This window comes from Myotis daubentonii, chromosome 11 (genome assembly GCF_963259705.1).
Source record: "Myotis daubentonii chromosome 11, mMyoDau2.1, whole genome shotgun sequence".
Lineage (NCBI taxonomy): Eukaryota > Metazoa > Chordata > Mammalia > Chiroptera > Vespertilionidae > Myotis > Myotis daubentonii.
Window position 1 is genome coordinate 56,998,810 of NC_081850.1, and position 24,879 is coordinate 57,023,688.

Genomic DNA, 24,879 nt, shown 5'->3' on the forward strand with positions numbered 1-24,879 from the left:
CAGTGGCAGGTTGGAGGGAGTCAGGGTCCAAACGATGCCTGTTACCCAGATTTTAAAATTAAATAAGTAACTTCCTATTGCTGGACACATGTTCTTTATTACAGATCGTGTTTCATTAATCATCTTTGTGCATTTAACTTTATTTATTTATATTATTACCTTGGAATAATTTCCAACTGAGATTATTGAATCAAAGAATGAATGGTATATGAATGCTTATGCTCTAGTATATACTGTTGAACTGATTTCTAAAGCATGTGGGTTAATCTATGCTTCCTCCAGCTGTGTAGTAATATATTGCTTTCTTTCAATTTAGCCAATATTGACTTTTGCTACTTTAATTACTTTAACTCCTTAAATATACTAGCATATTATGTTTTCCAAGTCAGAAAATATATGTCCTATTAATTCCTTCAATAAATATTTATCAAGATTGTTACTATATAAAATTAACACAATGAAAAAATATAAATATGGTCCTTATACCTAAGTTATTAGAAATACATCTTTTATAATTTGCTATACCTTTTATATTTTTTACAAGTTGCCAGTTTCTTACATAAGTATTATATTAATCTACTTTCCAGTTCTACTTTTATATGTCATGTTTTTATGTGTACTATTTTGGATTATCTACATAACAATCATGCTGTATGTGAATAATAACATTTTTCTTTCTTCCTTTCCAGTCCTTACACCTTTCACTTCTTGTCTTAAATTATTGAACTACCTAGGACCTCCAATATAATGTTGAATGGAATTGGTGGTAGTTGACATTCTTAACTCATTCTGGTTTCTCAAGGACAAAGCTTTCAATATTTTACCATTGAATATGATAGTTCTATAAGTTCTCTTATATTTCTACTTGCTAAGAACTTTTTTAAAATCATGCTGTTTAATTTCTGTCATGCTACTTCTGCATCTATCAACATGATAGTATTATTTCTCTCCTTTTTGCTGTTAATATGGTGAATTACATTGATTGATTACATTTTTTTCAGATGCTAATGCCACTTATGATATATTTTTAAAATGTATATATTAGTGGATTTTATTTGCTAATATTTTGAGATTTTTGCATATGTTCATGAGAGAGTTTGACCTGTAATTTTTCTTCCTTGTATTATACTTGTCAGGTTTCAGTAGCAGGGTTACACTGACCTTATAAAAAGAGTTAGGAAGTAGTACATCTTTTCTAGTCTCCTAATGAATTTGTGTAAGATTGTTGTTACTTCTTCCTTAAATGATGCCATGTAATGGAGTGATAATATTGGTCACTTGGTTATGATACCATCCTTTTCTCCACAGTATACTTAATATTTTTTCTTAGTATAATTAAGTAATATGAGGAGAGAATTGTTTATTTTTTCGGTTAGTATAGTTAACTATGTGTCCAAAAATACCTACTCCAGATGGACTTGATTTTTGCTCATGCTTGTAGGGAAGAACAGCTTTGCACTGGTCATGTAACAACGGATACCTTGATGCCATTAAATTACTGCTAGACTTCGCTGCTTTTCCCAATCAGATGGAAAACAATGAAGAGAGGTGAGTCAGCTGTTGATAAAAAGAATGTATTGTTGTTCATATCACATTCTTTCTGCCAGATTTTTTAAATCTCAAATTTAGATACTGGTTCAGATATAATAAGTATACTCATAAGGAAACACTACATTAAGAAATCCTGAACCAGAAAGAAAAGAGCAAAACTTCTATGCAGTATCGACTTAGAATTTCTGGATTTTATTCAGACGTTAGCTATCACCTAGGGTCAGCTCACATTTTACAGATGAGGAAACAACACGCCTTCTTTCTGGCTGGTGGCTAGCATAAAGACGGGGTCCTGATTGACGGGGACAAGGGATTCGGTTAGGCCAGTGGCACGTATTATATATCAAGAAGTTTCTCTTGATGAGAGGATATTCTCAATTAGTGGACAAAGGTGCCACCATGTAGCATGAAAAAATGAGAAGCTAAGCTGAAAGTTCAGGATTTTAGTCTCAATACAGAATTCTTGAATAATATGAGACTCACAGAATTAGGCTGGGGTTGTTCCCCCAGGACCCAGGCCTAATAAAAAGGACAGACACAGTGTGAAACCTAAGCAGAAGAGATTCGTGGTGGTATTGGATCTAGAGTCTAGTAATTTGTAGGTAACAACTAAGTTTGTAATCAGACATCCATACCTAACCTCCCCACCCAGGTCTGTGCTTTAGATTTCATTGTTTGTGGATGCTCTAGCTAGAGTGGCCCCTGCTATAACAGCATCCCTACCCTCTTAGCACCACCGCCAGCCCTTCCTTTCTGTCATGGACACTTTGAAGAGAAGGAGGGACTTTCTCTAGGGCAGCTGTCTTAGCGGAAACATGCTCCTCTGATCTGGGGCCAACCCCGTCATCTTCTCCACCTCTTTCAGAACCTTTCCCCATAGTTATAGCCTCCATCCATTATCTTCCAACTCTTTCTCTGCGTCCAAAGTCTTTCTTCTCGCAGACTGTCTTCACTGCCTCCATTTCTTCATGCTCACCATTCATGCCATTGCAGTCTGGCTTCATCTCACGTCTCCTGAAATCTGTGTCTTTTCCTAGTTGAAAAGTGATAGTTGTCCTTTCTGTCCACTCTCATGGCCTTTCTGCATCCTGCTTCTGTTGCCTCCTCTTCTTTACCTTATTGAGACTCTATCTTCTTTAAGCTTCTGTGACAGTTTATTTTCTCTTCTGATCATCTCTGCTCCTTCTTCATTTCTTTTGGCTTCTCTTCTGTTTTTTATTTATTTTTAATATAAACATTCTTCAAGGACCAGATCTCTTCTCTCAGCCTATCTCCTTTGGTGATCTGACCAACCATTGATGCTTCGGCAATCACCTGGGTCCTGCTGGGTTTAAAAACTGTATTTCAGCCGAAACCGGTTTGGCTCAGTGGATAGAGCGTCGGCCTGCAGACTGAAGGGTCCCAGGTTCGATTCCGGTCAAGGGCATGTACCTGGGTTGCGGGCACATCCCCAGTAGGGGGTGTGCAGGAGGCAGCTGATCAACGTTTCTCTCGCATCGATGTTTCTAACTCTCTATCTCTCTCCCTTCCTCTCTGTAAAAAATCAATAAAATGTATTTTTTAAAAAAACTGTATTTCAGACTCAGGGTCTCTCCTTGCTTCATAGTCATCTCTTCATTGCCAGCATCATTGTCTAAATCAAGCTCTCTCTGACTCTTTCTGGAACTGGCGCAGTGTCTCCTTGCTCTTTTCCCTCCTTTGACCTTTCCTCATTCCATTCATCGGCTTCCAAAGTAGCCTTGCTAACTCATATTCTGATGTAATTGTTAATCATGTCATTCCTCTGTTCAAATGCCGTCTCATCTAAGGAAGTTGTTCTGATCCCATAGTCATGTGTCCTAAACTTCGTTCTTCCTTACACTGTATTTTTACAGCAGTTGGCACATTTCACTTTATATTATAATTTTGTATACGCTGTCTTCCCTATTAGCAGAGAACTCCTAAGGATCATGGTCATCTCTGTACAGTGTACAGTGCTTTTTATGAAGTGGATGCTCAGTAAATAAGTGTTGGTTGTCAAGTTGGTATTGTCTGGCTCTTAGTAACCATTGCCCTGCTTTATACCTGCATCAGAAACTTCTGGAATTCTTAGAGCACATGAAGAATTAGATAAAGCAGACTAATATATCTTATTTTAGGAGCAATTATATAAAGAACGCACTCTATTATAGTCATATGATAACTACAAAACAAAAAAAATTTGAAGATTTAGGGGGTTGGGCATCTAAGGAAGCTGGAAGCCCAGTGGAGTCCTCAAGGCTGTGGCTGTGACAGGAAAGCAGATGTGTGAGAGGGATGATTTCTCCCTCTGAAATCCTAAAACCACCAAAGGGAAGGTTTAAGAATCCTAAGAATTAGTGATGTTTTATTTCTGTAAAGCATGTATTCTATTACAGTGTTTACCACATGCCTATTATTTTTTAGGAAACAGTAAAAAAACATTTTGTTTGCAATTCAGTTCCCATTTATATGTGAAGCATTGAATTCCAGACCTAAGTAAGCCTATGAATTAAGGTGCTTACTGCCTCCTGGAGAAAGAATAGGTTAATTACAGACCAAATGACCATAGGAAAAGCCCGCCTAACTGAACTTGCCAATCTATAAATGAAAAGAGACAGTGGCAATATTCCAGGCCCCTTTAATGTTTCATCAGCAATGCACCTTGATGTACAAATGTCAGAACTTGGCACTGCCTTTTATGTTTATTGACATTCTAGTTTAGGCATTCTGCTCATCCCAGCAGACCATTCCCACTTGGCAGGTCCAATTGTATCTTGTCTCACCTTTATCTACATTGTTTCTTGCCTGGTTACCATCAGTGTGGGGCTAATTTTTACTTCTCATGCATTGACACTAACCCCTTGATGTGCACTGCTTAGACATAATTTTTGCCAGCTCCTGCTGGCTTTCAGTCAATAACTATCTGACAGCCACACTCTGATATTGATGGGAATATTCACAGCACTTGAATGTTTCTAAATTGAATTGGGGGTAAAGAAAGATTTCTATAGTAATAATCACAATATGGTCAGTTGCTTGAACTCTAGGTATATGGACTTTCAATCTTAAAACCTTGCTAGGTATTTGGATTGTGTGTTTTTTGAGCAAAAATTGACTGAGAATCCTAAATAAACCAGTTGGGGGAATTTTTTTATTTTTTATTTTTGGAAATTGGGGGGAATTCGAATACGGAGTTGACATTGGATCTTACTAAGGAATTCCTGTTAATTTTGTTAATACAATAGTGATGTGGTTATGTTCATGTTATGTATAGATGAATACTGAAATGCAGGGAAATGTAATGATAGAAATTCTGGGATTTGCTTTAAGATTCTTTAGCAAAAGTGAAAAGGAAGGGCTTGGATGAAGCAAATGTGGCAAGGATCTTGCTAATTGTTACATTTGGATGATGTGTGTGCAAAGCAGAATGGTGTCATACCCTCTACTTTTGTTTATGTTTGAGTTGTCTCCTAATAAAAATATACTCTCAGGCAGTTTGTGAATTGAAACGCAGTTTCTATTCACAAACTGCCTGAGAGATCTAGTTCTTCCCACCTCCTTTTCACCTGTTACAAATGAGAAAACAGAAGCTCAGAGAAGTGAAGAGAATGTCCAGGTCCTACAGGTCTCAGACTCCCGGTTCAGCATTCTTTAGGGTATCTTATGCTGCCTGTTCTTTGCTTTTGTCATATTTGTAAGTATAGGCATAGTTTGGGCCTTACTTTCATAAATCAGATTTTTATAATCTTGCTTGTATACTATGTGAAAGACACTACATTTTATTATAGAAGAAATAACTTACTAAATGTAGGTTATTTCACGTTGATTTTAGAAGTTTCATTCTCTTAAGAGACTTAAACTCAATAATTGATAGATGTGCTGTAGAAAGATTATTGAACAGGGAGACATTTGATCTTAGTTTCAGTCTAGATTCTGCAGGTTGCTAGTTACGTAACCTTCAGCAAGTTGCTTAATTTTTCTGAGTCTGTTTATTGAGTTTATTTCCCTAAATGTCCTCTAAAATTCAATTTAGCTCTACTATTGTGTGATAATATTTACCATTTAATATGTAGTTAATTTTTTAAACTACGTATAAATAATGTTTTAAAGTTTATATACACACCTCTACTTATGGGCCTTCTGGTCCCTGAACAGGAGTGGCAGATGGAGCTGCCCTTAAGTGAGGTTCCTTACCTTTAGCACTTGGGGCTTCCTTCTGAATTCAGTTTCCTTATCGAAGTGGCCAAACCACCCTTTGCTTATACTCAAAACCATGTCCTTCTATGGCTTACTGTAGCTATTAGATGAATTTTAAAGAGATTTTTTTTTTCTGTAATCATTGGATAGTTTTCTGTGTCTAATGATGCTTTCATATAATCATCATTTATTCCACTTCAGCTGATTATTTTCTCTGAACATCTCTTATTGCATTGAATTAGTAATAGTCACTCAGAGAGGAATCAGATCAGTGGCAGCCATTAGGTGGCCATAAATACTAGTTTGGGTCCAATGGAAATAATATTTATGATACGTGATTATGGTGTCACAAATCATACTGCAATGTATGTCCTATAATAACAGTAATAGCCGATATGTATGAACTCCTTTGTGCCAGGCACAATGCCAGTCTTTATATATTTTTTCTTCATGCCAAGTCTGTGATGAGGAAACCTGGGGCTTAGAAGCATCAAGTAAGTTGTTTAAGAAGTGACAGTTATCATCACCATTGTTGGATGGTGGAATTTGGGGTTTTGGGTTTTTTTATTTCAATATTTTTATTTTTCACATTGTTTAAATTCTTAGATGTGTCCTTTTCATGAAGTAGTCACTTTCTTTAAAAAAAGGAAAGCATATCTGCCAAGATAGTAACAGTGGTTAATTGTGAGGGTGGCGATTTGGATGACTATTTTCTTCCGTGGTATTTGTCTAATTTATTTTATATTTCCAAAAATAGAAAAATGTGTTTTTAAAATTTGAAACACATAACTACATGACAATAATATGTATCCTTTCTAAATAACATATTTATCAACAAGGGGCTATATGTCCACTGTACAAAGTCTAAAAGGCATAAAAGGGCCTTGGGTGAAAACGGAATGTCCCTCTATGCTTGCCTCTGAGACAGTCGGTTTCTCTCTCAGGCATCGCTGTCACCAGTCTCTTGGGAAACTTCTGGAGATATGTTTTATATAGGTGAACACACACGGATAAATTCTTTCTTGTACAGTGGAGCATGCCACAATACTCTTATGTTTCTTACTTTTTCCTTTTTTCATTTAACAAGAGATCCTGGAGATTGTTCCTTGTTTATTCATACATGCAGGAGTGGCTGCATTATACTGATGACTTCGTTGCATGGGTGGCCTGTGCTTTATTTAACTGGTCCTCTGTTGATGCATATTGAGGTTGTTTGCATTCTTCTACTATTACAAGCTGTGCTTCTGTGAATATCCTTGCACATAAAGCAGCTCACAAAGGAGAGCAGATCTGGGGGGTAAATGCCTGTATGTGAAATGCCTATGTTGAAAGTCAGATACATACATAATTTTGATAGGTATGCCAAGTTGTTCTCCCTAAAGATTAAGGTAGTGTGTGAGAGATTGCCAGCACAGTCGGTTCTTAAACTTTCTGGTGCGTGCTAATCTAATTATGAAAATGCTCTTTCATATGATTCTTAATTTGTATTTCTCTTAAATTAGTGAGATTGGACATATGTTTAGGAGCCATTAGTATTTCCTGTTATGGGAACCCTTTTACCTTTGTTTTTGGTGTTTTTGCCCTGCAAAGTTTTAGTGTGTGTGTGTGTGTGTGTGTGTGTGTGTGTGTGTGTGTGTTTATGTAGTTGGATTTATCAAGCATAAGGTTTCTGACTTTTGTACCTTTCTTTTTTAAAGACTTCCCTCTTCAATTTTTAAGAAATCTTCCATGATTTCTTATGGTATATTTATGACTTCTTTTATGTGTATATATATATTTAGATCTTTGCCTCATTCATAATTTATTTAGAGTAAAATGTGATATAAATATTTTTCCCCAGATGGCTACCCAGTTGTTTCAGCATTATTTAATAATTCATCCTTTCTCCAGCTATAGAGCCATCCTTATCATATACTAAATCTCTCCATTTGGAGGTATATTTTTAATTTCTGTTTTAAATATGTTTTATGGAAATTTTTTTAGAGAGAGAGGGAGAGAGAAACATCAGTAAGAGAGAAGCATTGATCAGCTGCTGCCTGCATGCTCCCTACTGGGGATCTAGCCTGCAACCCAGTCATGTGTCCTGACCTGGAATTAAACTGGCGACTTCTGGGTACATAGGACGATGATCAACCAACTGAGCCACCCTGGCCAGAGCTATTTTGTATTTCATTAACACTCAAATTATGAATCTCACAGAATATTATTTGCAGTCCTTTTTCAGATAGGAATGAGGAATTATTTGGAACATGGGAAAGAGGAAAGGGATCATGTTCTCACAGCCCCCAGTTTGTGAGCCAGTGAGGAAAACTCAGGAATTGATGTGGTCAGTAGCACAGAACACCTGACCCAGCTTCCCCCTTGCTTGTGCCCCTCAGAGAACAGAAGGAGCTGCTTTGCCTGAGGAATGCTCCATGTCTCCACATGTTTCCTTTCCCTGCTTGTATTGCCAGTTAGCTGTACCTCGAATTACATTCCGACACTAAAAAGTCTCCCTGCCTCAGGTACACTCCCCTCGATTATGCTTTGCTTGGTGAGCGCCACGAAGTGATCCAGTTCATGTTGGAGCATGGCGCCCTGTCCATCGCAGCCATCCAGGACATCGCTGCCTTCAAAATCCAAGCTGTGTACAAAGGCTACAAGGTCAGGAAAGCTTTCCGAGACCGCAAGAACCTCCTCATGAAGCATGAGCAGCTGAGGAAAGATGCTGCTGCCAAGTAAGTCCCAGCTGTTAGCGATGGGTGATGTGTTCTCACAACTCAGGTCAGGGCTGGAGGGGCGGAGAGGGAGTCGGGGAGAGAATCTGAAGTAGCTTTGATCCCTGTACCCAAGCCACCTTCCCCCTTCTGCTCCCCAGTCCTTGGAGGACTGAGGCCGAAATGAAGGACAAGATCTAACCTCTGCATGCTGACTGTTCCTCTCAGTTTCCCGGGGAAGGAGTGGAGGGTGGCCATGCTCCCTCAGTGAGCTGCAAAGAGAAAGCTGGTTTTCTCACCTCTCCTGCCTTTCCCAAAGAAACTTCCACCAGTGCCTGCCTGCTTCCACAAGACTCATCGAGCTTTGATTTGATTAAAGCAACCAACTTGTATAAATAACTTGCTTCTCCCCCACCTATTCCTTGACAAATTTATACTAAATAATGTAATTTATTCAATGATCATTGATTGAATTCTACTGTACATACAAAACTTTTGGCTAGAGCCTACAGAGAAAATAGTAACTAAAGGGAAAATACTTGCTTCAAGAACTTCACACTTTTCTGGATAATGATACAAAATGTGCAAAATAGTCATAGGTACGTATTATACATTGTGATTATCTTACCATAAGTGATAGATTTTAGATTAGGCTTTGGTTTGCCTTTACTTTGATACCTGTGTTGGGTATTTTAAATATCAGGAGGCATCACATTAGCAGGTATAGAGACCAAAACTTCTGATGATAAAGATGCGAACAGCAGGTAGATTCCTGAGAGACAACTTCCAGGCTGTGTCTTGAATGTTTCCAAATCTTGGGTCATGCCACCTCTTAATTCCTTCCATATCTTGCCCACAAGGGGGAAGCATATGTGTAATAAATAGCAATTAAAAATAATAATCAAAGGCAGGATAAACCATGTCAGCAAGAAGTTAAATACCACCATGCACTGGAAGACGCACAGTGAGGGAGCCTTCGCCAGGCAAGATTGACAGAAACACGTTCTCTTCTGTGACTCTGAAGCCAGCAAAGTAGGTGGCATCCTCGGAAACATTCCTTTGCATTGGTCTCTTAATGAGGCCCATGGCATCACATGTGCCAGAGAATCCAGTATTAACCTAAAGCCTCTACATGCCTGTTTCCAGCCTTCTTATCAAAGTCCTCTGCGTGTGAGTGACAACTGGAAGTAGGTAATACACGTGACAAATTATCCTGAGAGGCAAGTAAATATTCTCTACAAGGGATGGAATATTGTATTTCCTTCCACTGGTGTTTCTATAAACTCGTCCTGGCACCTCCGTGACCCTTTCCCAGGAGTCCTCGTGGAAATCACCTTTCTTAAAGGATGGATGTGAAAGGAACTTGTTTAACTTACAGTGATTTTTAATTTACTGATAAAGAAATTGGGAGAAACGTTTTAGTCATATTCTCCAAGGCGTTGTGTTTTTTTTTTTAATACTGCTTAAAGAATTCCTATAATCCATTCAAAAGCACTTTATAACTCATACTGCTCCACCTGTGTTGTTGCCAAAATGAACATTACCATGATTTGCCTGCCGAAGCACACCGTTGAGTGCACACTAAATTGAGACCATGTTTATGTGGATCACTCTTCTTCCCTGGAGCTTCCTTTTTGCCAGGTTTTTATTTCACTCTCTAATCATAGATCTCCTCTAACTTGTGGACTCCTCCTTCTCACATTTTTAAATTATACCATCTCCACACTGAGGTCAGCCCTGTGAGCAAACTCCTTAGACCTCTACTCCTGCTATGCTTTTTTTAATCATTATTATTGAAAATGTATCTACTTTTAAGACTTAAATTACTTAATCTCTGTAAATAACACCTTAATCTGTCTCATATCTTGACCTCCTGGACCTCTAATCCAGGCTCATCAGCTGCCTCCTGGGCATCTTCATCTCACTGTCCTTTGGTCACTGCCAGCATTTCAGATCACTGGACATTTCCATTGTGTGTCCTGTTGTCACCACCACTGCAGACCCACTGTGTGAAACCTGCAGCTCATCACCACAGCCTGTCTCCTCTCGCCTCCTGACTTCCCTGCTAGTGCATCCACCACTGATTCTGTTCATTCCTCTTTTGAAATGTACTGTCATGTCCTTTTGTTTTCCTTCTCTGTCCCATTACTCAATACAAGCCCTTATTCTTGAATACCAGGCATGATGCTGTGTAAGACCTTCAACATTTTACTTCCGCTTATATCTCCAGGTCTCATTTCTCTCTACTACTCCCACCCTTCCACACCTTCCAATTGAGGTCTCAGCCATCCTGAACTTTCTTCGCTTCCTCTCTTACCACTTTCTTTACTAACCACACTCTCTGGGAGACCTGAGCTGCCTCTGGCTAGTGTATGAGAGTGAGTATGCCTCTCCGAGTTACATAATCAAGTCCAGTTTGGGTCACCCCATTTAAACTCTTGTCATGCTGTAGTCCCTTCTACAAGAGGCTGTTCTGTGTCCACAAAAAGTTAAATAACAAGGAATTCTGTGCGTCTCATGCAGTACATTCCATTAGTGGGCAGTTCTATCTGGCAGAAGTTCTTTTCTACCTTTTGGTTTTGAGCTAAAGATAAAAGTCTAAATCTTCTCTATAAACAAACCTTCAGATCATTAAAGAAAGTGTTCATGACACTCACACTCCTACCCTAGGTCTCCTTTTTGCCTCAAAGCAGATCCTCTTGCAGCCTGCTCCCCAGACATCTTCACTTTGTCAATGCCTGTCTCCAGGATGGACTTATAGGTCTGACTCTTCTGTTCATGCTGTGGTCTGACCCGTGGGAAATCACTTCCATGATGCTCCTTCGTGCCATTCCACTGCCCTGAGCCTCAGGTTCCTATCAGTAAAATAAAAAGGACAGGCATTGGGGCTCCATGAATTCCCTGAAACTCCACGAAGCGTTTCCTATGTCATGCGCATATGTGGATTTTGAGGGAGAGTATCTACATTTTTGTCACATTCTCAAAGAGGGTCCATGAGTCACAGAGATTCTTAAAAATAGGACTAAATGATATCTGAGGTCCCTCCCAGCTCTAACATTCTATAAGCCAAAGGTTCTAAAACACATGGCATTTTCTTATTCCCTTGAGAGGAAGTCAGAGACCAAGTATTACTAGGGCTGTTATTCAGCGACAATGAAGAGATAGACTCTGACAGGTCCCCTCCTCACAGTGCAGTGCCAACTGAAAAGGTTAGCACTAAACCTTTTCTGTCTTGTGAGGTAATCAGCTTCCCCTCACTGGAAATGTTCTAGCTGAAATTGAATTATCATCTCTGCAGGGTGATACATAAGGAGTTTTAAAGTTATATAAAGAGCTGGTCTCGAAGGTCTCTTCTGAGACAAACATTCTGTTGGAGGTAGGCTGCATGTCTTTGCTCATGCTCTTTCCTCTGCTGAAATAACCTCTCGCTTCCCTCCTCTTCTTTTGACATTCTGTGGAGCCAGTGTAAATAGTCCCATATCCCCCACAGCTCTGTGTGGATACCTCTGTTTTAGCACTCATCACATCCAAAACTCACTATCAGCAGGAGTGCCTGGATCAGGTTCCCCACTAGATTGTCAATTCTTGAGAGCAGGGACTGTGTTATGTATGCATCTCTAGGGCCTAGAACACTTGATTGAACATTAATAATAAATGTTCAATAACTGACCCAGCCTGGATCTAGCTCGGGGGTGGGGAGCATCCGGCCTATAGGTCATATGAGGCCTGAGAAATCATTTGGTCTGGCCCTGCCAAGGCATTAGGGGTGAGTTAATTAAATGTTTCACCAAATATGGCAGGCTAATTTTTAAGTTGATCATTTTGTATGGCTCACGGATAATGTTAGAAATATCCAAATGGCCCTTGGCAGAAAAACGGTTCCCCACCCCAGGTCTAGACCTTACATAAATAATTCATTATTCTAGGCCTTAGCTTCCCCTCTGTCCAGTGGAGGGCTGGGCCAGATGCTCTCTCCGGTCTCCCTCAGTTCTAGTCCAGGAACTCTCTGTAGTCCTACTTTCACTGATGTGCCTTCCTCAGGCAGCAAACACATGTACATAGCATTTATCCCCACAACCCATGCTAGGCATGTATGTATGCATTTGGTTTTCCAACTCCCTCCATGTGTATTATAAGCAGATTACGATGTTTAAAAGGACGTAAGAGCAGGAGGCTCACCACTGCATGAGACCCCACTCTGTGGCCTCCACAGAGACTGGTATTTGCCCCATTTTGACAAGAAGTCATTAGTCTATCAGATACTACATTCCCTGAATATTCAGGTTTCCATTGCCGTGAGTATAGGACCTACGTGAGGTTTCAGAGATGTGATTCAAGTGGCTTCATGGAACAGGGATTAGTGAGGTTTCAGTCGGGAGCATTTGCTAAAAATACCTTTATGCCCAGCCTGTAGCTCTTAGACTGCATGTCACTCAGGCCACGCCCAGGTTTCTTCGCTTCCAATCAGATCCAGTTGCAGGGAAGCTTATTGTAATAGCTTTACCTCTACATAGAAGTAATAATGATTACTTATATTTATACTGCTGTAAGCTTGCAGAGTTCTTACACATTAATTCACTAAGTCTGTACAATAAATCAATAAAGTAGGCGGGCATTGCTCCTTAATCTTATTTCATAGATGGGAAAATAACAGAGGTTAACTTGCCTAAAATCACACAGCTGGTCGGAGCAAAAGGTGGCACTTGAATCTCACTTCTACCCTGAGCCAGGTCCCTACATTGTTTGGTTCATGCTTATGCTAGAGACTGTCTCCCTTATGAGCACTTTCCTGCTAGGCCACAGGGAACAGCTCTGGCTTCTTTTTTCTGACTTCCACCCATAAATGTAACTTGGGGGTGGCAGAAGCAGGCCCCCAAGTCAGCTTTTCTCCTAACCCAGTGCCTATTCACTTGTGCCAGTGTTGTCTCCAGTGATTACAGGAGTGGTGCCAAGTCACCATCATTAATTCTGCAATGTAGTTCAATAAAAATCTTCCTATTACTCTCACGGCAAACAGCAGAGCACACCAATATCTCCTACATCCTTGAGAAAGCTAAGAAAATTAGTTGGCCCCAAGCCTACACCAGGGCTCTGAACAAGAATGGCATTAGGGCAAAGCTGGTTCAAATCGATCTAACAAGACACACTCAGTAGCTCTCCCTTATCTGTGGGAACCATTTTAATCACATCTCTCAAACTTCTCTTCGGCCTTGTATTCATGCAAACTTGAATACTCATTGAATAGAAAAAGCCTGCCTATTTCTGCAGTGTCTGTTATAATTAATTTCTTTTGTCAAAACTTGGCAAACACGGCACTCTGGGAGCCATACAGTGGGGTAGGAAAAAATGTCAACCTCTGGGACTCAGACTCTCTAGGCCCAGAGTCAGGTCTATGCTGTGTTGTGAGTTTGCATCCAGTGCTGAGATGCCAGAGCTGTTAGACTTTCAAGTCGTTCTTGCCCTGATCTGGTTCTCTGCACATCAAGCAAGCTTTGATTCCTTAGTTTCTTATTGGCCTTTTTTTTTTTTTTTTCAGTTGTCATCTAGGCTACTAATCTGTAGCAATTCCCATCACTGGTCTTAGGTCTGGTTTGCGGGGGTGGGAGGTTTAGGGTGCATCTCTGCGCCACAGTAGCCCTTTGGAGGTTTGCAGCAGCATGTGTTCTTGAAATCTTTTCTTCCCTGCATGAAACGGCTCCAGTTCCTCCAGCCCATCCATCACCTGGAGACCCTCTCCCCTCTGACGCTCAGGAACCAAAGCAGATGTTGTCAAAGCTCTGATCCCCAGTTGATGTGCTCACCTTGTTATACTGTGAGCCTCTGGGGAGCTGCAAAAATGGTTCTAGAAAAGACAGTACAAACGAGACTAATTGGCATCCCATCAAAAGCTGCTGTCTGGCCATTCTCCCTTAATAGAAAAAAGGAGAGAAAAATGTGACTGTTTTATACATTACGATTCTGCCCTGTAATACCTTCCCTGCTAACATGTTACTTGCAGTGTCATGGACAGGACTCTTTTCTTTGTCTTTAAATTGTCATATAAACTAGAATAACATTGGTTCTTTTTCTGGTATATGTTTCCTGAACTTTATAAAAATAGTTCATGTTTATAGCATAGCCCACTGTGAAAATTAAAGATCTTTGGTATTCTATAATAAATTATTTGGAGGGAAAAAACACTTAAATTTCAGGGCAATTATTGAGCCTCAGAGTTTAGGACTAATAGCCACGCTGGAAGCTAGTTTGAAATGCTATTAATGGTTACTTTGGTGTTATATTACCAGGTTCTTTAAATGATCCAATTGATTTTTAGATGATGGAAGAAGATTGAGTGAAATTTTAAAAAGCAATGTTGTCACTGAGATGGATTTTACAGGGACAAGTAGAGCAGCTGAGTTCTGTCTCAGCTCTGTGTCTGGTTTATGATGTGGCCTCGGTAAGTCACTCATCTCTCTGCCTCAGTTTCCTTGTCTACCAAATAAGAGTGTCACCCTCAGTAACCTGAGGTTCCTTCACACTCTTAACTATAAGCAGTGATTCTGGACCTTTTCCCCCCAGATTAGACACATACCTGTGAGATCATGTTCCATTCTCAGGAGCTGTCTCATGTGTGTGTGTGTTGTTGTTGTTGCTTTTATTTTAAGGTAAAAGTATAGATAAAATAGATGTAGCTTATGCATAAGTCCCACCCGCCTTTCACTGCAGTTATTATCACTTTTACATCAAGAACCACAACTCTGGAGAACTTCGCCACTTGGAAGATTTTTTTAAAATTTAAATGCATCAATTTTAAAAAAATATTAATATACTTCTATTAACAAACTGGGGGGTCCAGTTATATATCCTGACGACTATATTCTTTCTCCCAAATCTGCTATGTAGTTCTACCAAAATGAAAACACAAACATCCCCCTTCGAGAAGTCTTCAGAGAGCAGCACTCCCTTGCTTTCTGGGCATCCGGTCACTCTGAGGAGCTGGACCCCTCTTGTCTGGTGGCTGCCTGTGCTGCAGGCCATGATGGTCTGCAGTGACAAGGTCTGCCCAGGGGCTGAGTGCACAGTCACTCCTTGCAATTGGAAAAGGAGAGCTGTTTGGTTTCCTAAGAGAAAGAGAAACAATTGCTCGTATAATGAAGTTTAATTTATCATCTCAAAGCTCCTCTTCGTGGCAGTGAGACCCATGTAGATGCCCAGCCAGACAACCGGGGGCCTGTGTCTGTAGAGGATCCACATTCTCCAGAGCAGTTCTTTCCTCTGCGCAAGCAGGAAGAACAGCACTCCCTCTGCCTGTCAGGAGCAAGGCTGTTAGATCAGGTAGCAGCACCTCCCCCACCACATGCTCCCACCTTCTGCACAGCAGCCCTCCCAGTCCCTGCGCACTGAAATGGCACCTGCTAGGCTAGAGCATCCCCGTGAAGCTCAGGCACAGATGACAGCGTCCGCTCGCCTGTCGCTGGCACTGCAGCGCACTCAAGTGTCAGCAGCTGGCAAAGCATGTAAGACAGCCAGTCACATAGAAACACGGGAGCTGTACAGGGGTTAGCACAGCCCATCTGGCCACTTCTGTGGGAAGGGACTCGATGTGAAACTAGAAGATAAGCAAACTTGGACCCCAGATCAGAGGTCTCACCACTGGAAGAAAGGCCTTCAGAAGGTTACAAGGCTTTGTACCAAAGACCCAGAGAGCTATCATCTGGGACTCCCCTGTCCCTTGAGATCTGAGTGAGCTCAGCTTCAAATTCCACAGTCTGTGGAAATCTGAATTCTGTGGCTTCTTGGGGACTTGGGGTCTCTGCCTCAGCTCTTGCTTCTGTCTCTGGTATTTTAGCTTGGCAGTTTATCAGGTTGATTATGAACAAGCATCTGTGAGCATGATAGACACAAACAAAAAGTTGGTGCTATTAGGAGAATCACATTTCCTATCCCATAATGGTCTAGTTGACAGACCATACGAGACTTTCCTGTTCTCTTAGCCTTATGCTCTAGGACCAGCAGCACCTGCAGAACCTGCTGCTTGTTAGAAATGCAGGAGTTTGCGCCCCGCCCGACTTGCTAACTCAGAATCGAGATTTCGGCAGGATATCAGGAGATTCTGTTCACTCCAGTGTGAGGAGCACAGGTCTAATCCTTTTCTGTCACCTCACCACAGGCCCTGGCCCTTGCTCTGTGCGCACCCAGCCTCTCATCTTCTCTCTCGTCCTCCTCCTTCCCTCTCTCTTGTTCTCTCATCTCCTCCCTCCCTGGCAGGAGCTACAAACAAACTCTCTGTGTCATGACAGAACCCTGGAGCCTCAGAGCCAGTCACCACGTGGCCCCGAAGATCTCACCTTACCAGCCCTCAATCCTGATCCCAACCTTAATCAAGTGTTTGTCTAAACCAGGTCCCCTTCTGAGAGGGACTTGCACACCAGCTACTCCGAGAAGAGAAATCTTTCCATCTCATTACAAAACATATCCCGGATTTTATAAATATACTTTGTTTCCAAACAGACCCCTAAATCCAGTCAGGATTCCAAGCTGTCATATAAGTGTAGACCTGGAGGAGCTGAGTCTTCTACAGGACGGTGACTCACTCAAGGTCATATTGTGGTTATTGGCAGAGGCAGGACCAGAAAAGGTCTTACACTTCCCGGGCAGGCTTCTCTCCCCTAATCATTCTCCTTTTAACTGATCCTTCAAATGGCTACCAGATTCTCTTCCTGAGCAGGAATTGAATCATCCGAGCAGACAAATATACATTGGATGCCTCCTGAGAATAGCAAGCACTGTTCAAAGATCAGAAGAGGCAACACGGGCCAGTTTCCCAATCGCCTTTGCCCCAACTGCTCCCTCGGACTGAAATCCTCACTCATTCCCACCGTCTGCCTGGCAAACTCCTACACATCTTTGAGAATCAACATTTGGGACCTTCCTCTGTGCAAGCACACTATTATAACATTTCTTCCCCTGTGCATTGTCTTGGTTTTCCTAGCTGCTCCCTCTGAGTAGAAGGGTCCTCAAGGGAGGGCTGAACTCTGCGCTCCTCATTACTGTCTCATCGGTGCCCTGCACAGGACAGGCTCGGAGAATGTACTTTCCTTCCTCCTCTCTTTCCCTTGGAAATCCCTACAAGTTAATGGTGCCTGTCAAACAAATCCTGTTCTTAACTCAGCCCCTTTATCTTCAAGCACTTTGCCCCTTTTGGGACCTGGGCTGCTTCAAACCACCTGCCTCCCACTACTGCTCATTTCCAGACTCATCTCCCCTGGCTCGCCCTTCTATCCTATTGCTATCCAAAGGGTCCACCTTAGCCACCAGCTACTAGTACATGACTCTACTCTTTTTGGGTGCTATTTTATTATGATTATGATTATTAAATTTATTGAGGGAATATTGCTTAATAACTATATAAATTTCAGTTGTACATTGTAATTCAGTGTCTACTGCATTGCTCACGATCAAAAATTTAGTTTCTTTCCATTACCATATATTTGACCCCTTTCTCACAGAAGAGCAGAGATATTTAAGAGTGAACATTCGTAAAAGAAACCAATGAGCTTCTGGACATTGGTCCCAGAGGTGATTTTGTGAATTTGACTCCAAAGACTTTTTAAGAATCATCCCATCTTGTGGGCCTCGTCAGCAAAAGAGTAGGTTTGAGTCATTAGCTAGAGCTCTCAATGGCAAGGTTACAATTCACAAGTGTGTTATGATCAGTGTGAGGTGCTTTGAAATTTTTTTCGTGTGATCATTAAGGTCTGCCAGTGGTCATTTTGATAGAGAAAATTAAAGGTTATCTTACGATTGTCATTCTCAGTTGTGTTCTGATGCACTTTCTGGAACAGGAAAAAGGCTTGGGACACACACCTAGGGATCATTCCCTGGTTGTCTGTTATGTGTGTCTGAACAGGCTGACCTACAAGATTCTTTTCAGCTCCATCATCTTATGAGCCATAAAGCTCAGAGAAAAGACTGCTCTTAAAAATGTGCATCTCCAAGTCCCTCCTGTGATATGGTAGCTCCTCTTAGAATTTAAATCTCACTCAGGAACCCTTGTGTGGGTAACCGTTAATTTTTTCCTCTTCCTCCTTGGCTTTGCTTCAGGAAGCGAGAGGAAGAAAACAAGAGAAGAGAGTCAGAACAGCAGAAGGGAAGGCTGAGTCCAGATTCCTGCAGGCCCCAGGCCCCTCCGTGCCTGCCCAGCACCCAGGCTGAGCCCCACAGGCAGAGCGGTGGCCCCAGCAAACAGCCTCGCACCAGCCATGCGGCCCAGAGCCCTGAGCAGAGAACCTGCAGAGGGTCTCCGGGCAGAGCCCCCCGGGAGCAGCACCTCTCCCCAGACTTGCAGGGAACAGACCCCCGAAAGCCAAATGGTAGGTGTATTGCCTTTGTTATCCGATGCCGACCTGTGGACTGTGGGCCCTTTTATAGGTGAACAGAGACCATTTACATTTAATGTACTTATGTCAGCACTTAAGCCTGCCATTTTATTATTTATTTTCTATTTATTTCTCCAGTTCTCATTCTTTTTTCTCTTTTTCCCCCCTTCCTGTGGGTTACTCAGACTTCCCTTAGGATTCCATCTTGATTGATCTCTCTAGTTTCTGCAACAGTTGCTCTGAATATCACAATATACATTAGTGACATTACAGTCTTTGGTATCAGCATCTTACCATTGAATGAAATGTGGGAACCTCACTTCCATTTAGGTGCCTGTACCTTCCCCACCTTTAAATGTCTTTGCCTGGAATCAGATGGTTTTGTAGTTTTTGTTTCAATCATGAAATATAATTTATAAAACTCAGGAGGAAAAGGATAGTCTATTTTATGCACCCATATTTTTTTTCTGTTGTTTTGTTTTTCTTCCTGGTGCTCCAAATTCCTTCTCTTACCATTTCCTTTGTTTGAATAACTTTCTTTAGCCAATTTAAAGGTGGGTCTGCTGGCAACAAATCTTTTGAGTTTGCCTTTGAGAATGTTTTTATTTCACTCCTGAAGAATGATTCAACCAGATACAAACCATGGTTGGCACTTCCTTGAGCGCTTGACAATGTGCCCCTTTCTTCTGCCTTCCGTGGTTTCGAATTGGTGTTCCTCGGGAATGTTCCTAGTAACAGGTCATTTCTCTCTGGCTGCTTTCGAGATTTTCCCTTTATCTTTAGTTTTCAAGAGTTTAGTAGGATGTGTCTTGGCCTTGGGTTTTGGAGCTTATCCTGTTTGGAGTTTGTTGAGTTTGTTGGGGTGCACAGGACCACACCTAGGTTCAGTAATTTTCTAGGAGGGCACACAAGATTCAGCATATAGTTGTGCACATGGCTGTGATTTATTATAACAAAAGGATACAAAGCAAAATCAGCAAAGAGAGCGAAGTCTGGAGGAAACCAGCGCAACTTCCAAGAGCCCTTCCCCAGAGAAGTCACACAGGATACACTTACTTCCACCAGCAATGAGTTGTGACAACCAGTTAGGCAACATTTTCCACCAGGGAAGCAACCTAACCTAGGACTCCAAGATTCTTATCAGGGCCAGTCATGTAGGTACCCTCTGCTTAGCATGCACCAGAACCCAGACTCCCAGAAGGAAAGCAGGTATTCAGCATAAATTATATTATTTTCACAAAGCAATGTAAGCACATTGAGCCATTCTGTGGTGCAGAGATCTAAGTGCAGATAACAACAAAGTGAAAAAGACAAAGAATGTCTTGGTGTTATTATGAAAATAGTTCTGACCTTGTGGACCCCCAAAAAGGGTCTCTGGAATCTTGTGGTCACCTCGTTCAGGGCTTGGACAATAAAATCTGTCTCTCTAAACCTCCATTTTCTTAGCTGTAAAATGGGGGTTCACTCTCCACCCTGCAGGGCAGTTATGAATAGAAATAAAAATGTGGAGTACTTGTTCAGACCATGACCCATAACAGTAACTACTATCATTAAGCCACACCACTGACCTAGCCAAGAACAATGACATGAAAGTATACATGGAACCACAAACATTTCCAGCCTATCATTCCATAACCCACAGTGCATCAGTGATGCACACCTTACAGAGGTGGTGAGCTCTGTTGTATGTTCATTCATTTATTCATTCAGTCACCATTTACTAAACTCCGTGATGAGACAGCCAGATTGACTTTCCTCAAGGTCTTTCTTAGCTTGGGGCCTTTGCATGTAACAGCTGTGTCTAAAAGCTGTACCGTTTTAGATTAGCATTTAAATTTACAATATCCTACACCAGAGCAGTCCATGTGTAACTGTAGATGAACTGAGATGATACAAAGCTGGGCTTCAGTCCCAGCAAGGGTCAGCTTACCACCAGTTCCACTATCTCCTAAGGCAGACCCTTTCATGGTCACAAAGATGCTTCTCGGCTGGTTCTGATCCTCCAAACCTCGGGGCCGATTCCTGTGGGGATATGTACCTCCAAATGCCTCACTCGTCTCTGCTGGTGTCCTGATTCTCTGGAGCTTGTCGCAGTTATTTCTGCCTGCTCTTTGATGCCTTCCAACAGGTGGTTTGTAAGTGTTGGTGAGAATATGGATAAAGGAAACCCTTGTGCACTGTTGGTGGGACTGTAAATTAGTACAGCCACTGTGGAAAACAGTATGGAAGTTTCTAAAAAAATCAAAAATAGAAGTACCATATGGCCCAGCAATTTCCACTTCTGGCCATTTATCTCAAGAAACACAAAACACTAATACAGAAAGACATATGCACCCCTATGTTCATTGCAGCTTTATTTACAGTAGCCAAGATATGGAAACAACCTAAGTGTCCAACAACAGACAAATGGATAGAGAAGATGTGGTACATATGTACAATGGAATATTACTCGGCCATAAAAAAGGATGGAACCTTGCCATTGAGACAGCATGGATGGACCTAGAGGGAATTATGCTAAATCAAATAAGTCAGACAGAGAAAGACAAATACCATATGATTTTATTTATATTTGAAATCTAAAAACATTAATAAATGAAAAACAAAACAGAAACAAACTCAAAGACACAGAGAACATTTTGATGGTTGCCAGATGGGAGGGGGGTTAAGAGGCTAGGCAAAAAAAGGAAAGGGATAAGAAGTACAAATTGTCAATTATAAAAAGTCACAGAGATGTAAAGTGCAGCATAGGGAATATAGTCAATAATACTGTAATAACTATATGTGGTGTCAGATGGGTACTAGACTTACCAGGGTGATTACTTTGTAAGTTATCTAAAACAACTAATCACTCTGTTTTACACCTGAAACCAATACAATATTGTATATCAACTATAATTGAAATTTAAAAAATTATTTTAAAAAATAGGTGATTTGTAATATTTTGTTCAACTTTTCTGCTGTCCTCAGTGGTGGGTATCCCTCAGTCCTGGCAATATAGGAGCAGAAGTCCCTTCCTTGCTTTTTACGTTAAGACTAAAATTTCCATTTTAGGTGTTCTATTTAGTTCTTTTCAAATATATCCATTCTTTTCTCATAGTTTAAATTTCTTTTGTTTAATCATTGTTCTCTCAGCCTTAGTTCTCACTGATCTAAATTTGCTTTGTATCTGCTACTGTCACTCATGGCAGCTTGTTTCCTCATGCGTTCTTTAATTTTAGATTGTGAAATTATCAGAAGGACCCCTGTGCAGCCTGAGCTGAGGGCATGCCACACCAAAGGAATAATGTGTTTGCTGCTGTGAATCATTTGTTTCTATGGTATCACCATTGTGAGACCAATTTTTCTATTAATTTTTTCTATTGGTTGAAAATAAGTGAATACCAAACCCATGTGAGGCCCAGGACTTTGGTGTCAAATTCTCATGAGACACTTTCCCCCACCCAGAACCCAGGCCAGACAAGCTTCCTGGCACCTCCCAGTGCTGGCTAGCAGACCTCTTGTCTGGGCTGTTATTTCCCAGCGGGATGCACATCAAGAATCCCGGCTTCAAGCAGGGTCCTGGTTTTAGTTAACTTTCTGCCTGAGCTTATCTCAATGTTAAAACATAACCAGGTATTTAATAAGACCAACGCTGCCCACTCCACCCCTACCGCCTGCCTAAGTCAGCTCACACACTTACCACTCTGAGTTTCAGGTTTCTCTCTGTTTTTGGCTCCCAGAGATTACCTTTATTTTCTTGAAGGCACTATGGTGCTTTTAAAAGAATGTTTCCTCTATTTTAATCAGCATTTCTAGGTACTTGTAGTGGGAAGGCTTTCAGGTTATCAAATTACTCTTGCTAGAAATAGAAGTTAACCTTTTCACTAATCATAATCACCACTATCAAGGCAATGCTATAGGAAGGGTCTGAATATTTTATGTACATAAATGGGCAGACTTGCCCCACTATACAAGCTTTGAACCATAAATGTTGTTAACCCTTTTCCTTGTTTTCCCAAGAAATGTCCAGAGAACCTTCTAAAGGCCGATCTGCCTGTGTCCACTTCAGCCCCGATGAAGGCAACGATGGGAACAGGTGTCCAGGAGTCTCCTCTGTGGAGAAGTCCAGAGGTGAGACAGTGGGCGAGCAGCACTGTGACAAGGGGAAGGGCGTCGTGAGGCAGCCCTCCTGTGTCAGGGCAGCTGGGCCCGAGGAGAAGGGAGAGGACCCCGGCGGAGCAGCAGCCAGCCTTCCCCTGCAGGACGGCCACCGGAAGCCCAGCAGGCGACATGACGCAGCCCCCAAGGTCAAGTGTGCCTCCCAGAAAAGGCGCATTCAGGAGCTCCGAGGAGGAAGGTGCTCCCCCGCTGGTTCTAGCCGGCCTGGCAGTGCCAAGGGGGAGGTGGTCCATGCAGGGCAGAGTCCTCTCCACCATCGGACACCAAGACACAAAGGGATACAGGACAAGCTCGAAGGAGAGAGCCACTCAGATCTGCCCCGGAGGACAGAGGTGTTGAGGCCAGGAGTCAGGAAGGCAGGGCCATGCACCCCGTCGGAGGACGCTCAGACGCCGAAGGAGCCGGATCCAGCTCCCGGGCCCCTCTCTGGGCAGAGTGTGAATATCGACCTTCTCCCTGTCGAGCTGCGGCTGCAGATCATCCAGAGGGAAAGAAGCAGGAAAGAGCTGTTTCGCAAAAAGAACCAGGCGGCAGCAGTCATCCAGCGCGCCTGGAGGAGGTGAGGAGACGCCTGTGGTTGTCCCACACCCCTACAACACCCATGCTTGCTGGTGTTTTCCCCTCAATTCTGTGTGCTGGCGGGACAAGGCCAATTGTTGAGCCAACCCATGAAATTCACACGTGTAGACCCTAGTCTGGATATTTAGTTCTTTTAGTTCTTTCACACTGGATATGCTATTTAGGTGTTTTTGCCAAGAAAGGTAGGAAAGCACCCAGGATTACCTGGTGTAAAGAAGAACCCCCAGGGAAGCTCTAACAGGTGATCTGACCTTGGGCAAATCACTTGGCCTCCCTCACCCTCAGTTTCCTCATCTGAAAAATGGGATTTAACAGTGGTTGCACCTGTCCTGTTATATGATTGTAGAGTGAGATAATGTGTGCTTCATAAATTCTAAAGCCACACACACAGGTATTTTATTTTTCTTCTTTTTATGTCTTTACTATTCAGGAATTAGTTATACCTCAAATACCTAAACTAGGGCCTGGATATAGTCGATTCAGTGGCTGAAATTATAAAAACCTATGTTAGCATCTCTCAAGCTCAGAATGCAGGTGGGTGCTGGGAGTACGGGTGGAGACTTCCTAAAATGCTGAGTCAGATACCTCCAGGGAGTCCTTTGCTGCAGGTTTTGACATATTTTGGACTCTCCTTCATATTGCAGGCCCCACTGGGACCCAAACCCTGCCTAGGTCTTACAGTGCTGGCCAGTGCCCAGGGGAGGGCTGGACCGTCTCCCACAGGTGGGAGTCATGTGGCCTCCCTCTCCAGAGAGAGGAAGGTTGATGTAGGAACAAAGCAAGCAAATCACTGTGAGCACAGGTGTGCCACATATCAACGTGCCTGTCAGGAGATAAAAGGGCCCGAGCGCACCTACCCACCTACCGTTGGCAGAGGGAGGGCGGGGGCAGGGGCTGGAACGGGACGGGACGGGACGGGAATGGGAACGGGATGGGGGAAGCATACTGAGGGAGAGCAATTGTGAGGTTCGGGCAGGGAGAAGCCTCAGGGTCTATTGTGCCAAAGCGGCCTAACCCAGAGCCCTTGCTCGCACAGCCTTTGCTATAATTCGGCCTTAATGTCTACCCAAACTCTGGGCTGTTTACAGGGTCGTCTCCCAGCCACACTAGGGCTGAGCGTCCCCATTTTCCAGATGAGCATATGGTCTTAGAGAGGAAATAGCTTGTCCAGGGCGGGCACAGCACTTGGGGCTGTGTCTGACTCAAGGCCAAGGGCCTTTCCCTGACTTTCCCGGGAAAGGTAGAGTTTGCGTGGTCACAATACAGAAGGCGGAGGCAGGCCTCGTGCTGGGCATCTCAGAGCATGCGGGAGAAGGCTGCTGGCAGTGCTCACACTCGCC

At 42.3% G+C, this 24,879-nt stretch overlaps 1 protein-coding gene across 6 annotated transcripts in view; it reads left to right on the top strand.

The window, feature by feature from the left end:
* The window catches only part of INVS (inversin), a 123,001-nt gene that overhangs the window by 82,745 nt on the left and 15,377 nt on the right, over nucleotides 1-24,879 (top strand). For all 6 annotated transcript variants that reach the window (XM_059657487.1, XM_059657483.1, XM_059657482.1 and 3 more), the window contains exons 11-14: nucleotides 1,442-1,548; nucleotides 8,253-8,465; nucleotides 18,528-18,796; nucleotides 22,802-23,519. In XM_059657487.1, the coding sequence (XP_059513470.1) occupies nucleotides 1,442-1,548; nucleotides 8,253-8,465; nucleotides 18,528-18,796; nucleotides 22,802-23,519 (1,307 nt within the window). The remainder of the gene's footprint in view (nucleotides 1-1,441; nucleotides 1,549-8,252; nucleotides 8,466-18,527; nucleotides 18,797-22,801; nucleotides 23,520-24,879) is intronic.